Below are 14,062 nucleotides of genomic sequence, written 5' to 3' on the forward strand. Positions count from 1 at the left end.
CTCATCCTGGCGGAGGAAACTGCGAGCGGGCCGATTGATGAGGACGGCCCGCAACCCCATCTCGCCATTTTTACAACAAAGAAGCCGCCCTGGATTGCTTGCAGCCCGCCATCGCCGCGCTTCCTGTTTCACACATGTCGCCCTCCGCCAGGGGAGTGTCGTTCACCAGGGGTCCCAGAAACGCGGCAGCAGCGGCTCCCGACTTTCGGCAGCTACACAGTTGCCGGCCAGCAGCCGCACTGCCGCGGCGGCGGCATGGCACCGCCGCCGCCGCCGCCACCCCGCAGTCTGGCAGCGGCAGCACATCAAAAGAGGCAGCCGTCACCAAGGACTATCTATCGTGGGCCACAGAGGCGGGTAGGTGGACACGCACAGGCTGGCCTCAGCCAGCATGCTGTTGTGGGGCCAGCTGTGAGCAGCAGCGAGGGAACAGGCCGTGCGTCGTGCAGCACGTGTCTGGCCTTGCCAAGCTGCTCCGGATAGAGAGGGCCCCACACCCACCTCCCATGTGCCTGCCGCCACCACCACCTGCAGGCATCCTGTCGCCCAAGCTCATGCAGGCCTATTTTGGAGGGCTGCGGGGCGGACAGGCGCTGAGTGACATTGCCGCCGACGAGGTGTTTGTGACGGTGCCGCGTGGCGCGGCGTTGGTGGTGGCTCCAAACGAGCGCTGCCCCTGCCCCGACTTTGTTGACCCAGGTCAGCAGGGTGTGAAGGTTGCCGTGTGTGCAGCAGGGAGGTGTGCATGTGTGCGTGTTTGTCGTGTGTGGTGTGTAAGGACGGGCGAGCGGAGCAGGCAATTCGTGCGGTTCCGCCTTCGCGCACCGCCACACCTGCCTGCCCGCCTGCACGCCTGCAGGTTTCTACAAGGAAGCGCCCTGGTTTGTGAAGATGGCGGTGCTGCTGCTGTGGGAGCGGCGCAAGGGGCGGGGCAGCTCGGTGTGGGGGTACATAGAGCAGCTGCCCAGCAGCATCGACACGCCCGTGCGCTGGGAGGAAGCCGACCTGGCGGAGCTGCAGTACCAGCCTGCCATCAAAGAGGTACCGCCACACTGTTCTGACTGGCTGCCGCTGACGGGGAGCGTTGACGTGATACAGATGGGCAGCGGCAGCCTGCATTGCATGCGCTGTGCGCTGCCAGACCCCGGGCGGAGCCTGCCATGCCCCACACACCCTGCCAAAACTCATTTGCCGCTCCGCCCGCAGATCAAGCAGCAGCAGACGGCGTGGCGGCAGCAGTACAACCGCTTCTGTGCGGCGGTACGACCTGGGCAAGGCAACTACAGCTGGGACAACTTCCTCTGGGCGGCCGAAAACGTTCGCAGCCGAGCCTTCAGCGGCCCCTACACAGGCAGCTCAGGTATGCCTAGTGCCTGCTTATGGCGAGCGGCGAGCGCGGTGTTGTGGTAGGGCAGGTGTGTGTGGTGTGGCCTGTTGTGGCGGCGGATGTGAGCCCCACCCCGGAGCACCGCACCTCAACACTGCACACGTGCCACGTCCTCGCCGGTGCCTGCAGTGGGGGAGAAGGCTCGCACGCTGGGCCTGCTGCTGGCGGCGGGCGGCGGCTACGCGGCCTGGCAGCAGCTGCCGCTGGAGCAGGTGCTCAACGGCTTCATCTCGGTGCTGCTCTTCAACATCATCTACGATGTGCTGATCAGGTGGGAGCGTCACACCAAACCTCAACAGCTCGCCAACTAGAACGTGTGTTTCTAGTTGGCGAAACGTGTGTTCTAGAGCGAAACGTGTGGCCAGAGCATTTGAGCTGGACAGGCGCTGCGCTGCCGTGCAAGCCACCCGAGGGTCCCACCCCGCCCTCCCCGCCTCACCCGCCCTGCCCCTCTTGTTCATGCGGGAGTGCAGCAAGAAGCTGAAGTGGTATGCGCTGTGCCCCGTGGTGGACGCCCTCAACCACAGCAGCCTGGTCGAGGTGCGCCTGCTGCAGCGCCGCCGCGGTGCCACAAGCTGCCACTGCTGCCGCTGCTGCCGCTCTGCTGCAGTGTGCAAGGGGACCGCGGGTGATTGACGGTGAGCGCCACTTCCCAGCCACCCCGCTCACTCTCCGCTTCCCCGACCCGCCACAGTCGCCTTGCTCCCTGCTCCTCCACCTGGTGTGCAGTCTGATGTGGCGTACGAATACTTCAAAGATACCTTTGTGCTTTCCACCAAGTCTGCGTACAAGGCAGGGCAGCAGGTGGGCGGCGGCCCGGGCATCCCGCCCAACACACTTGATGGCGCGACCGCCGCGGGGGCTGCCTGCCGTGTGCCGGTCGCGCCTCGCAACGAATGGCTCGGCACGCGGAGCAGTCAAAACGCGTGGCCACACACCTCACCCTGCCTTGCCCCACCCCGCCCCGCCGTGCCCCGCACGCACCGCAGGTGTTCATCTCCTATGGAGCTCAGGCCAACGGCTCGCTGCTGCAGTACTACGCCTTCACAGAGCCAGGCAACCCCAACGATGTGTATGCCTGGGAGGCGAGCCTCGCGGGGCAGCCGGTGCAGGTGCGGCAGCGCGCAGGGGCCGGGGGTTGGCGCCCTGGGGCTGCTGCCGCGCCGCAGAGCGGGCTTTGGTGGTGGCGGGGCGGGGTCGTGGGCAGCCGTCTGCACCCTACCAAAAAACTCGCTGTGTAACTTTCGGCCCTGCTTCTTGCGTGCTGCAGCTAGTGGTGAACGCCAGGGGCAGCTTCACTGCAGAGTGCCAGCAGGCGGCGCGGGTGGCGCTGGGGAGCGGCGGCGCCAGCGATGCGCAGCTGCGGCAGGCGCTGCTGGCGGCGGCAGAGGCGGAGCTCGCCAGCAAGCCCAGCAGCGCGGCAGACGACGAGCGGCTGCTGCAGGTGTGGGCAGGCGGCAAGCGAGCCTGCCGCTGCCTGTGTGCCAGTACCCTGCCTGGAAGATTGTGCCTGCGGGTCTGCCTCTGACAGCCAGCCACCCGCCGCCGCGGCACCTTCCCTCTTCTCCCCACCTATCGCAGACCTCGCACCTGATGGCGCCGCGGCAGCGGGCAGCGGTGGAGTTCCGACTAGAGAAGAAGAGGGTTCTGGAGCGGGCGGTTGCCAAGAGCAGGAAGCGGCTCAGCAAGCGGGCGGCGGCGCCCGCGGCGTGACCCACTGGCCGGCGGCGGCGGCGGCCGGCATCTTCTGCTGAGCGTGTGTGCCAGGGCAGGGGAGCGCCGGATGATATCCCGCAGGAGAGAGCCAGCCTGTCGGAGGCACCTGTTCGCATGGATTGCATTGTAAGCGGTGCAAGCCCTGAATGCCACCAGACCTTCTTGCACAATGTAAGGGCTCCATTGCCGGGTCGAAGCAGCTGGAGCCAGCAGCTGTGGTGGCAGCCAGCAGTCCAGCGGGAGACAATGCTGCTGGCACTGGGCGTACAGCTGGGAAGCTCCATACCTTTCAACGGCTCCCACTGCATGCTGGCTGTGGGCATCTTGCCAAGGCAATCTGAAGAAGTGCAGCGGCTGCCGCATGGCGGCCTCCTGCAACCGGCTGTGCCAAGTGCAGCACTGGAAGCAGGGCGTGCACAAGCACTGCTCAGCAGGCGCAGCTGGCGACAGGCAGCGGTACCGCCGGCAGCTGCGGCGGCAGGATGCGACGAGCTGTGGCGAGCTGCGGCTTTACAGTGTGCGGCAGGGTGGGGGGAGGAGAAGACAGGGAGCAGAGAATGGCATGGGAACATTGACAGTACGACGGAGGGCTCTATGTGGCGCAACATGGAATCGGGCTGGATATGACATGGACGTCGCAGTGGCAAGTGCAATACACTTGACAAAGCAGCACTAAAGGCTAGGCAACCTACAAATCACTGTGTGCAATGCGACATGAAACAAGACATGCATGGGGCAGAGGAATAGGGAAGAGGCCAAAAGGACGGGACACGAGACAATTCAAAGGAATAGCTTATCAAAAGAGCGTTTGATGGATCGGCGGCAGGAGGCGCAGCGCGGGCGATAATCAGGGGCTATAGTACAGCCGAAGGCATTCATTGGATCAGATCGTTCACAAAAGGAGCAGAGGGCGGGGTTCGGGGGCAAATGAATCAGATCTTGGAAAGAGAGGGCGCGCAAGTTTGGGCTGCTAGGACAGGCGTCAGTCGGCTGGTTTCGTTTGGTTCAGTCGGGTGGTCGCTACGAGCGAGTTCACGCGGGGTTGTTCAATTGGCTGGTTGGTTCGACGCTACAGTGTGTAGGCTCCCAGCAAGGGTGTCACTCGTTCCACCAGGGGGACAGCAGGAAGGAGAGGGCCTCCGGCAGGCGCCAGGCCCATGCAGACTCATGGTGTCCCGCATCCGGCTGCACGATGAAGCGCAGGCGCTGGCTGCCACGCATGCCGCCCGCCTCCAGCGCGCGGGCAGCGTCCCGGTAGTAGTGCAGGAGCAGGCTGTCGATCTCCTGCCTGCGGCACGTGGGGCAGGGGCAAGGGGCACGGGACAGCTTGGCGGGACGGGCGCCATGGGTGCATCGCAGGCAGCGGGGGTGGGGCCGGGCGCCAGCCCGCCACGCCCCGCAGCCTCCCTCCTGCGCGCCGGCTGACCAGCCCCATCCGTGCTGCGCCCGCCTCCCCACCCCCATCCCCAGCCAGCCAGCCAGCCAGCCAGCCAGCCCCAGAGGCGCACCTGGCAAACTCTCGTGTTGCGGAGTACTCTCGCGTGCCGCAGCCCATGAAGAGTCGCTCGGGCAGGGGGCCCTTGTGGGCCCACAGGTCTTGCAGGAAGCGGCCCTCGGCGATCCACAGCGAGGGGCTCTCCACCAGCACAGACCCAAAGACGTGCGGGTAGTGGAGGGCGGCGTAGAGCGCGGTGACGCCTGCGGTGCCGGAGGGGGCGGGACGGCGGCGACGTGTGCGACGGCCACGTGCGGGCGCGGCCGCAAGCTGGGCCGGCTGGCTGTGCCGGCAGCCCTGGCACGGCACAGCACAGAGCACCACCATGTAAGGTACGCCTGGAGCGCAGCACACACGGTACAGCACCACACCACACGACACCATGCCGCACCGCACAGCGCCGCTACCACATCGCACCGCGCACCTGCAAAGGAGCCGCCGCCAAAGGCCACCCGCGCGGGGTCGGTGGCGGTGCCGAAGCTGGAGCAGACCAGCGGCATGATCTCCTGCACCAGGCGCTGCATGTAGCCCTCGCAGCCGCCGCCCGGCCAGCGCTCGGCGTCGGGACGGAAGCCGCCCGCGCCGGTGCCTGCGCCAGGTCAGATGGGGGGGGGGCTTGGAGGGTTCAGGGGTGGCATGGCATGGCTTGATGCAGTGTGCCATGGTGGGTGCATGCAGGAGCAGAGTGCGGGCTGGCAGGAGGCAGGCGCACGCCGCAGGCGCGTGCCGCCCAGCCAGCGCCCAGCTCCGCCTGCGAGCGGCCTGACCAGCAGCCGCCTCCTGGCGCACCTGGCTTGTAGGGGAGGTAATTGAGGGAGCGCATGGGGCCTGCGCTGTCCACGGCCACCACCACAAACGGCGGCACCACCTTGCCGCCGATAAGGTGAGCCGCGGCCTCGCCGACGCGCCAGGCCGTGCCCTGAAAGAGACGGGCGGGGAGGAGGGCAGGTGCCGGGCAGCGGCGGGGGCGACACGGGAAGCTCAGCAGCAGCCCGGAAGCAGCAGAGCCAGCACTCCCGCCGCAGGCATGACCAGCGGGCCGCCCGCCCAGTGTCTCGCCAGGGTCTCGCCACCCTCCCAGCACACACACACACACACACGCGCGCGCGCGCATACACTCCACCCCACACACCTGGTGCGCCAGCCAGTCCTCAAACATATTCTGTCCGTCGCACATGAACAGCACCGGCCAGCCGCCGTGCGGCGCGCTTTCCACGCTGAAGCCGGGCGGCGTCCACACGCGCAGCACCTTCTCCTCTTTCCACCTGCGGGGAGGGGCGGGGAGCGAGGTGGGGGTGGAGGTAGAGGTGGAGGCGGGGGGTCAGACGTGAAAGGTGGTGGGTGGTGGGGAGGCTGGCAGGCAGCAAGGCTGGATAGGGGGCTGACTCTTGTCGCAGCTGGGCTGGGTGCGCCGGAGAGGTGGAGCGGAGGGGCGGAGGTGCCAGCTGCGCAGCCACCGGCCGCCTGCCTGACACCTCGCCCAGCCAGGCGCCAGCCCGCCACCCTCCACCCAGCTCACTTGCTCTCCCGGCTGGCCTGGTTGGTCACGGCGCGCTTGGAGAGGCGGATGACGTGCAGCGTGCCGCCAGCATGGTCTACAGCCTGCAGGTGGCGGGAGGGAAGAAAGGTGTGAACCCATCAGCCTGCCGCGGCATGGCAAGAGCGCTTGGCCCTTCATCCACGCCACACTCAGGCCTTCCGCGCTGCTCCTGGGCCCAATAAGAGCCTGGCCGGGGCCACGGGGCACCTCATGAAGCTTCCGGACAGCAGGACTGAGCACCCCCCAATAGAGCCGCCGCTCAAAGCCCTGCATCCGCTCCCAGCCCCGCATGCCTCCCCTGCCTCCCACCCCCTGCAGCTCCACACAGGCGGCAGAGCAGCACCTGGGCAGGCAGCCAACACCCAGTCCGGCCCAGCCCCGACTCACGTCAGAGTGCTCGATGGTGCGAGGTGGTGCATCTGCTGCCACCTCCTGCGGCCGCCACACGGGAACATCATAGTTGTGGCCCTCATTGTTCTCCCACTTGCCCTGGCTGTCGGTGAAGGCAAAGGACATGTCGAAGGCCTCCTCCGGCACCTGCAGAGGCGGTGCAGAGGGAGGAAAGAAGCAAGGAAGGAAGGAAGGAGAAAGGACGGCAGCGAGTGGGTGGCAGGCGTTGCGTCGGGGCAGGGCCACGCCGGGCAGAGAACGGAGGGAGGCGAATGGCATGCGGCGGGCCTTGGGTTGCCTGCAGGGCGGCTCGGCCGGCACTAGGGCGGCAGCAGCCCCCCTCCTCCCTTTTTTGTTTCATTTTGTTTTTGTTTCATTTGTTTATTGGCTCACCGTGAAGGGCTTGGTGGCCCACCAGTCCACGCCGTCGCCCTGCCACAGCTCGGCGGGGGCCAGGCCCAGGTCTGCGGTGTCCAGATCCCAGTGGTTGAAACCCAGGCGCACCTGCAGCAGCGGTGGGGAGGGAGGGAGGGAGGGAGGCAGGCAGGCAGAGCGAGTGAGTGAGGGAGAGAGTGTGCGGTGTGCGTGTGGTTTCTGTCGGGGGCAGTGGGGGAGGGCAGGTCCAGCGCAGCGCAGCGCGACTGCAGCGAAGCAGGCGCAGCACAGGTCCAGGCCTGCATGATCTGCAGCGCCGGGCAGCGCCCCGCTGCCGCCCCCGCCCCTGCCACCCCACACGTGTATGGGGCATCACACTGCCGCCAGCTCCGCCGCCCCGCACGCACCAGGGCCCCCTGCACCGCCCCGCAGCCCACCTTAACGTTGGGGTTGGTGCGCAGCGCGGAGCGGGCACGGTTGAAGTACAGCACGCCCGGGGCGCCCGCCACCAGCACCTCTGGCGAGGTGAAGAAGAGCTTGGGGGCGGAGCGGGAGGCGGCTTCGTCGGCGGGGCCCTCGGCCGCCGCCCGTGCCGCCGCCCGCACCTCCTCGGGAGATTGGCCCGCGGTCAGGCCGCTGGGGGGCAGCTTCACGCGGAGGTAGAAGTCACAGCCTGCACGGCGCACAGGAGGAGGAGACGGGCGGCGGGCGCCGGCGCCTCAGCCTGGTGTGTGGCATGCTGGGCATGCTGGGCCCGCCGGGCATGCCAGGCCACAGCAAGGCAGGGTGCAGAACCGCAGCGTGGCATGATGGAAGGGCCGGCCGGCCGGCCGAGGCAGCAGGCCCAGGTGCCGGGCAGGCAGGCCGGCTACCGGCCAGCCCCCAGCCGAGGCTGCCAGGCCTGGGCGCACCGCCTGCCCAGGTGCCGCGCCCGCGCCCACCTGCGTTGTTGTCCCACGCGCCGCGCCCGTCTGTCAGCACAAAGTTCATCTCGTAGGCCTTGTCTGGAACAGTGAAGGTGACAGCCTGCCAGGTGGGCTCCTGCTGTGCCTGCTCCTCCACAGGGGCTGGTGCTGGCACTGCTGCCGCCGCTGCCGCGGGCCCAGAGCCCCCTGCCGCGGCGTCACTGGCCGCGCCTGCCTCCGCCTCGACCGCAGCTGCCTCCTCCTCGGCGGCGGCGGCGGCGGCCTCAGCCGCCCCGCCGCCGCCACCACTGCCAAAAAAAGAGGCCGCCTGCGTCTGCCCTGCCCCCGCCTGCTGCTCTCCCTCCTCCTCCTCCTCCTCCTCCTCCTCCTCCTCCTCCTCCTCTGCCTGCTGCGCCTCGGGCGGCGGCTGGGCCTGGGGCGCCTCCAGCTGCGGCGCGGGCTCCAGCTCCCGCTCCGACAGCCCCAGGCCCCAGTTGTTGAACCCCATGCGTGTGCGCAGCCGCGCGGTGCACCCGGCCAGCACGTGGCTCACAGCTTTGTTGACAAACAGCACCGCAGGCTGGCCCGCGCTGAGCCTGCTGGGGCTGGTGAAGAATAGGTCGCCCGCGTGGCGCTGCGCGGCATCCGCCCACCAGGGCTGCAGCAGGAATTCCAGCGCGCCGGGCAGGCGCTGCGCCCAGGCGGCCTCGGTGTGGGCGGCCTGCAGGCCGATCTGAAGGAAGGAAGCGGGGCCGGGCGGGGCGCGGGCGGCGGCGCCGGGGGCGAGGCAGGGTGAGGCTCGCGGTGGTGTGGTTGGGTTGCGTGGCAAGGATGTGGCAGCGACAGGCAGGCCAGCGGCGGCGGAGGAGGAGGCAGGCAGGGGGAGCTGCGTGGCAAAGAGCGCATGCGTGGTGCGTGCAAGCCAAGGCCTCCCATGTGGGCCAGGCTGCGGCTGGCTGGCTGGCGAAGCCTGGCGGCCGTGCGCTCACCTGCCAGTGCAGGCGGGAGGCGCCCAGTCCGCGCCGCCGCAGCAGGCGCGCCAGGCGGACGCAGTACGACACCAGCAGTCGGTCCCACTGGCGGGTGGCGGGCTCCTTGGGGCGCGTGCCGCCGTACTCTCGGCTGCCCATGCCCAAGAACATGCGCTGCGGCCAGGGGCCCTCATACCTCTCGAGGTCCTCTCTGGGGAGGGGGGGGGGAGGGGGGGGAGGCAGCTTGGCGCGACGCATGTAGTGGTGCACGGCGAAGGGCGAGGTGAGGGGCGAGGTGTGGCGCGGCGCGGCGCGGGTGGCGGAGCACGACGCAGGACAAGCAAGGGCACGCAGCCCGGGCCGCGCCCCGCAGCCCTGGCCCCCACAGCCCAACGACCATTCCTTTAATACAGCTACTGTCCAAAAGGTCAGAGGGTAAACTGTCCCGGCACGGCCCGGCGACCCACCCGCCCGCCCCCCACAGCCCACTCCAGTTATAATCTAAAGATCAGAGGGTAGCCTGTCTCGGCCCTACCCTTACACTCACCTCAGGAACTTCTCGTCTGCAAACCAGAGGGAGGGCGACTCCACGAGGGCGGCGCCGAAGCGGTGTCCGTGGTGCATGCAGGCGTACAGGGTGCAGACGCCGCCAAAGGAGGAGCCGCCAAAGGCGATGCGGTCGGGCGAGGTGGCGGCGCCGTACTGCTCCTGTACCCAGGGCAGTACCTCGTCAAAGACCTGGGTCAGGTAGGCAGCCACGCCGCCGCCGGGCCACTGCGCCGCATCTTTGCGGAAGCCGCCTGCGGGCGCAGGACGGGGCAGGGGAGGGGAGGGGAGGACGGGTGTGGGGCGGGCCGGGGCTGGGGCCGGGGCCGCGGGCGGGGGTTTGGGTACAGGCGTGGGAGCAGGAGGGCAGGCAGAGGGCAGAGCAGACGCGCTGTGCAGAGGAGCAGAGCAGAGGGCCGCCATGCTCGACCTCAGGCAGCAGCCAGGCGGGCAGCCAATAGCATGCACCGAGCGCTGCGCTGCGCTGCGCTGACTGCGCTGTGCTATGCTGCGCCGCGCTGCGCCCCAAGCCATGCGCCCACCTGGCCCCGTGCCGGGCGTGTACGGCAGGTACTCCAGGCTGCGGTCGGGCCCAGCGTGGTCGATACCCGCCACCAGGAAGGGCGGCAGGCGGCCAGAGGTGATGGCGGCGGCCGCCGCCTCGCCCGCGCGCCACGACGCCCCGCTGAAAGACAGCTTATCCTCAAATAAGTTCTGCCCATCGTTCAGCAGCAGCAGCGGGTAGGGGTGGCGGGCGGCCTCGGCGCGGCTGTAGCCTGCGGGGGCGCGGCGGCGGGAGCGGCGGCGCGGGCCAGGCGGCGTGGGCCGGGGATCGCCCGCTGGAGCTGCTGGGGTCAACCGCTGGGGCTGCCGGGGCAACATGCAGCAGAGCATGCTCCCACAGAGAGAAAGCGCGCCATGGCGGCACATGCTGGGCTGAGCAGGGACAGGGGAGAAGAGCCCCGGGCCGCAGCCACAGGCCACATTCCATGTGTCATCACACAGGGAACAAAGAGGGCAGCGCGGGGCGGCGAGGGGCCGGTGTCCACACCTGGCGGCGTCCACACACGCAGCATGCGGTCCCCTTCCAGCACCACAACATGAAGCATGCCGCCAGCCAGCGCCACTTTCTTCACAAGAGTGTACGGCTCCCGTGGCAGCTCCGGCTCCTGGGCTGCAGCAGCCGCAGCAGCCTCCGCCGCCGCCTCCTCCGCTGCTGCCGCCTCCTCCCGTCTGCCTGGCGCCGCCTTCTGGCGCGCAGCTGCCGCGGCAGCTGCTTCTGCCTCGTGTGCCTGGGCGGCGGCCGCAGCAGCCTGCTCTGCCTGCTTGGCCGCCGCAGCAGCCTGCTCCGCCTCCTTGGCTGCCGCCGCAACCTCTTCCGCCTCCTTGGCTGCCGCTGCGGCGGCCTCCTCTGCCTGCTTGGCCGCCTCGGCAGCCTCCTTGGCCTGCTTGGCTGCCGCCGAAGCGGCCTCCACAGCCTTTGTGGCTGCGGCGGCCGCCTCCTTTGCCTGCTCAGCCGCGGCAGCGGCCTTTGCCTTTGCCTGCTGAGCCGCAGCCGCCGCCGCCTCCTCAGCCGCCTCCGCTGCCGCCGCCTCCCGTGCTTGCTCTGCCGCTGCCGCAGCAGCCGCCTGCGCGGCGAGGGCAGCCTCCTCCTCGGCGGCAGCGTCGGCAGCGGCCTTGGCAGGTGTGGCAGCATCGGGGCTGGGTTTAAGGGCGGCTGGCTGGCTGCCCACCGCCTGCTCCTGCTGCTGCTCCATGATTGCAAGGTACAGCTGGATGTACAAGTCCGGCCGCACATGCGCAGCCTTGCCGGCCGCGCCATTCCCGGAGGCCTGATGCGCGGCGGCCGGCTGCTGTTCGGCCTTCGCGCCGGCGGCACCATTCAGCAGCGCAGCCTTGCCATTGCCGCTGGGCATCTGGGGTATCGTCGGCACGCCGCCGTTGGAGCCGGCCGGCGGGCCGGGCCGCAGCTTAGTCAGCGTGCTGGCCCTGCCGTTCGTGACGGGCTGCGCCTTGGCTGGTGCGCTACTGCCGTTCTGCACCACCACCATCTGGACGGTTGCGCCGTTGCCGTTGCCGTTGCCGTTGCAGTTGTGAAGGTGCACAGCTCCGTTGCTGTGTGCTGCATTGCCGTGTGCGCCGTTGCTGCCGTTGCTGGCGGTGCTGGAATTGCTAGTGGGGGCCTCTGCCTGTGCTGGTGCGGTGCTGCTTGGGCCAGGCAGGTCGCATCTGGGGGAGGAAAAGGTGCGGCGGCGCCCAACACGTACCCTGCATTGGTCAACAGGAGGTGCAGCCAGGAGCGGTCAACGCAGCGAATCGGCGCCCTAGCACGCTCGCCGCAGCGCCAGCTTGCGCTGAGAAGCGTGCCAGGCAACAGCCAGGCGGCCCGAGCGGGCGCTGTGGTTCTGCCGTGAGCGATGCACAGTGTGGCTTCACCGACTGGCACCAAAGTGCGGCCCTTGCGCGGCAGCAGCGGCGCCCCAGCGGGCGGCGGCGAGGAGGGGGCCTCAACCAAATCAACATAAAATCCTCACACCCCATTTCACGGCCGCACCCTACCCCAAATCCTGATCCGAAGGCGCAGCGCAGCGCGCGGCGGCCCACCTGGGAGCAAGACTGGTGGACTGGGGATGGGGATGCAGCCTCGCGGCACCACCAAGCGGATGCGGCATAGCGCCCGGGTTTCCTCAGCCCTGCATCCCCCCACCAATCAACGAAGGCTCGGCGGGGCTGCGGGGCCGCCCTCCAGCATCTTTCGAATCGCTGCCACGCAGGCCAGGCAGCCCCAACATGCGCCAGCGCTGGGAGTGTCGCCAGTACAAGCCCTCCCCCTCTCCCTGCTTGCCCTGCCCAGCCCCTCTGATTTGGCAGGTGTTACAGGGAGGGAAAAGAACGGGTCCAGCTCATGGGCACATCATGCATTGCATTCTGACATTGAAGGCACACATGCCGCCAGCCGCGGGGAGGGCAAGCTGTAGCCCCAACCGGGCTGGGCAGCAATGAAATCACTGCAACGACAGCAGAGCATTGCAATGTCCAGAGAAGGCGGAGGGAGGTCCTGAGTGTTGCCTGGGGCGCGGCGCCCGGCCGGCGGCGGCATGGACTGTCGACCCAGGTCATGGGTGGAAAGCACCGCGCCGCCGCACAGCCGAGCGGGCCCTGGGGAGGGCCAGCGCTCGCCCGCACGGCCGCAGCAGACAGGGCGCAGGGTTGTCACGGGCGCTCAGGGGTGGCAGAACAGGCAAATGCGCGACAGCAAACAACGGTGGCCGGCCAGGAATCAAAGGGACCAGGCTGGGGCAGGTAGGTGTAGTGCGTTAGGGCGTGAGGCGTGTAATGTGCATGCATGGATGGCGCCCTACGGCGGGCTGATGGGACTGTAGGCGCGGTCTGAAGGAAGGGTTTTGGTTTTGCACCGCAGCGGGTGGCCCCGCTGCGCCGCTCAACTGAAAAGGCGCGAGCAGGCCTCGCAGCCGCACCCCCACCCGGAATGCCGGCCGGGCGGCGGCGGCGCCGCGCGCGCCACGCGGGCGCGCGCCAGGCTGGCGCCAGGCTGGCACCCCTGCTCAGTGCACCTTGACCAGGGAGGCGCGCTGCAGCATGGCTGCGTTGGGCACCATGCGGCTGCCCACGCCGGGCACGCCGCCGGTCTGGTAACCGCCGTGCGACACGCGAGACATGGAGGCGCGGGTGGCGGAGACGCGAGACATGGACATCTGCCGGGGAGGAGGAGCAGCGGGGGAGGCAGGCAGGGGTGAGGGAGGGGTGAGGCGGGCAGCGCTGGGGTGGAGCAGAGGAGAAGGTGGGGGCGCGCAGGCCGGGGAGCGGCCCTGCGCTGCCACCGTTGTGTGGTGCCCGCAACCCGCCCCGCCCATGCTGGGCCAGCTGCAAAAGGGGCTCGGCCCCCGCCAGCACGCCGCTCCAACCACGCACATAGCACAGGGCTGGCACGGGGCACGGGGCACAGTGGACAGGGGCAGGCACAGGTCCCAGAGCCCAGAGCGAGCATTGGGCCTGGAGCCCAGAGCACAAGGAGGGAGCAGGCGGCGCGCACCTTGTTGACGCCGATGTTGGCGGCGGCGCCCATGTGCTCGCCGCGGGAGCGGAAGATGTTGTTGAACATGCCGCCGGCGCGGAAGCCCTCCTCGTCCATGATGTAGTACATGATCCACTGCAGTAAGGACGGGCGGTACGGTACGGGCGGGCGGTACGGGTCAGCAACGCGGGCGGGCGGCGCCGGGCGCATGGCAGGCGCCCCAGCCGTCTCCTTGGCAGCCGCCCCTCCCTGCCAGCCTGGGCCTGGGCTGCCACGTGCTGCTGCCGCTGCTTGCCGCGGCCCCTGCGCGCCAGCCGGGGGCCGGGTGGCCCCCACCCACCTTGAGCGGGTCCAGGCCCATGTGCCAGATGAGGGACCAGATCCAGGCAACAACAGCGTAGTAGGTGCAGCCCAGCACTGCGGGACACGGGAGCCGGGGAGGGGCCAGGGAGGGACAGCAGGCGGTGAGGGCAGGAGGGCAGGCAGAGCAGCGGGGCCCGGGCCCGGGCGCGCGCGCCGAGCCAGCCGCCGCGGCTGCTCGGGCGGGTGGCAGCCTGCGGGGGGTCTGCGGGCCAGGCGAGCAGGCGGGGAGGGGGAGCGGGAGGAGGGAGCGTGGTGGTGGTGGTGGCCTCACCAGAGGCGGTGAAGGCGCCTTCGGTGCCGTACACAGGGGCCACCTTGTTGGACCAGAAGGGGTGTCC

The 14,062-nt window shown here is 69.3% G+C and overlaps 3 protein-coding genes across 3 annotated transcripts in view; 1 reads left to right on the plus strand and 2 right to left on the minus strand.

Annotated features, from left to right (window-relative positions):
* Nucleotides 1–134: 134 nt before the first annotated feature.
* On the plus strand, nucleotides 135–3,100 carry CHLNCDRAFT_52262 (hypothetical protein; the record flags this gene model as incomplete). The annotated part of the gene is made up of 10 exons (XM_005847497.1): nucleotides 135–357; nucleotides 535–699; nucleotides 860–1,041; nucleotides 1,207–1,360; nucleotides 1,517–1,658; nucleotides 1,861–1,927; nucleotides 2,117–2,191; nucleotides 2,377–2,499; nucleotides 2,658–2,831; nucleotides 2,969–3,100. 10 exons carry the CDS (start codon nucleotides 135–137, stop codon nucleotides 3,098–3,100), a joined length of 1,437 nt encoding a protein of 478 aa, XP_005847559.1.
* Nucleotides 3,101–4,201: 1,101 nt separating this feature from the next.
* CHLNCDRAFT_133796 (hypothetical protein) lies at nucleotides 4,202–11,376 on the minus strand (the record flags this gene model as incomplete). The annotated part of the gene is made up of 14 exons (XM_005847670.1): nucleotides 4,202–4,391; nucleotides 4,612–4,801; nucleotides 5,023–5,187; nucleotides 5,388–5,517; nucleotides 5,731–5,863; nucleotides 6,118–6,200; nucleotides 6,526–6,675; nucleotides 6,922–7,032; nucleotides 7,311–7,576; nucleotides 7,845–8,541; nucleotides 8,798–8,990; nucleotides 9,327–9,579; nucleotides 9,868–10,101; nucleotides 10,377–11,376. 14 exons carry the CDS (start codon nucleotides 11,374–11,376, stop codon nucleotides 4,202–4,204), a joined length of 3,795 nt encoding a protein of 1,264 aa, XP_005847732.1.
* A 1,515-nt stretch (nucleotides 11,377–12,891) lies between these two features.
* CHLNCDRAFT_133797 (hypothetical protein) overlaps nucleotides 12,892–14,062 on the minus strand; it is a gene marked incomplete at both ends in the record, with an annotated part of 6,298 nt that continues 5,127 nt past the window's right edge. Inside the window, 4 exons of the mRNA XM_005847671.1 lie at nucleotides 12,892–13,041; nucleotides 13,380–13,496; nucleotides 13,702–13,778; nucleotides 13,996–14,038. Of these exons, the coding sequence (XP_005847733.1) occupies nucleotides 12,892–13,041; nucleotides 13,380–13,496; nucleotides 13,702–13,778; nucleotides 13,996–14,038 (387 nt within the window). The remainder of the gene's footprint in view (nucleotides 13,042–13,379; nucleotides 13,497–13,701; nucleotides 13,779–13,995; nucleotides 14,039–14,062) is intronic.

This window comes from Chlorella variabilis, assembly GCF_000147415.1.
Source record: "Chlorella variabilis unplaced genomic scaffold CHLNCscaffold_10, whole genome shotgun sequence".
Classification (NCBI taxonomy): domain Eukaryota; kingdom Viridiplantae; phylum Chlorophyta; class Trebouxiophyceae; order Chlorellales; family Chlorellaceae; genus Chlorella; species Chlorella variabilis.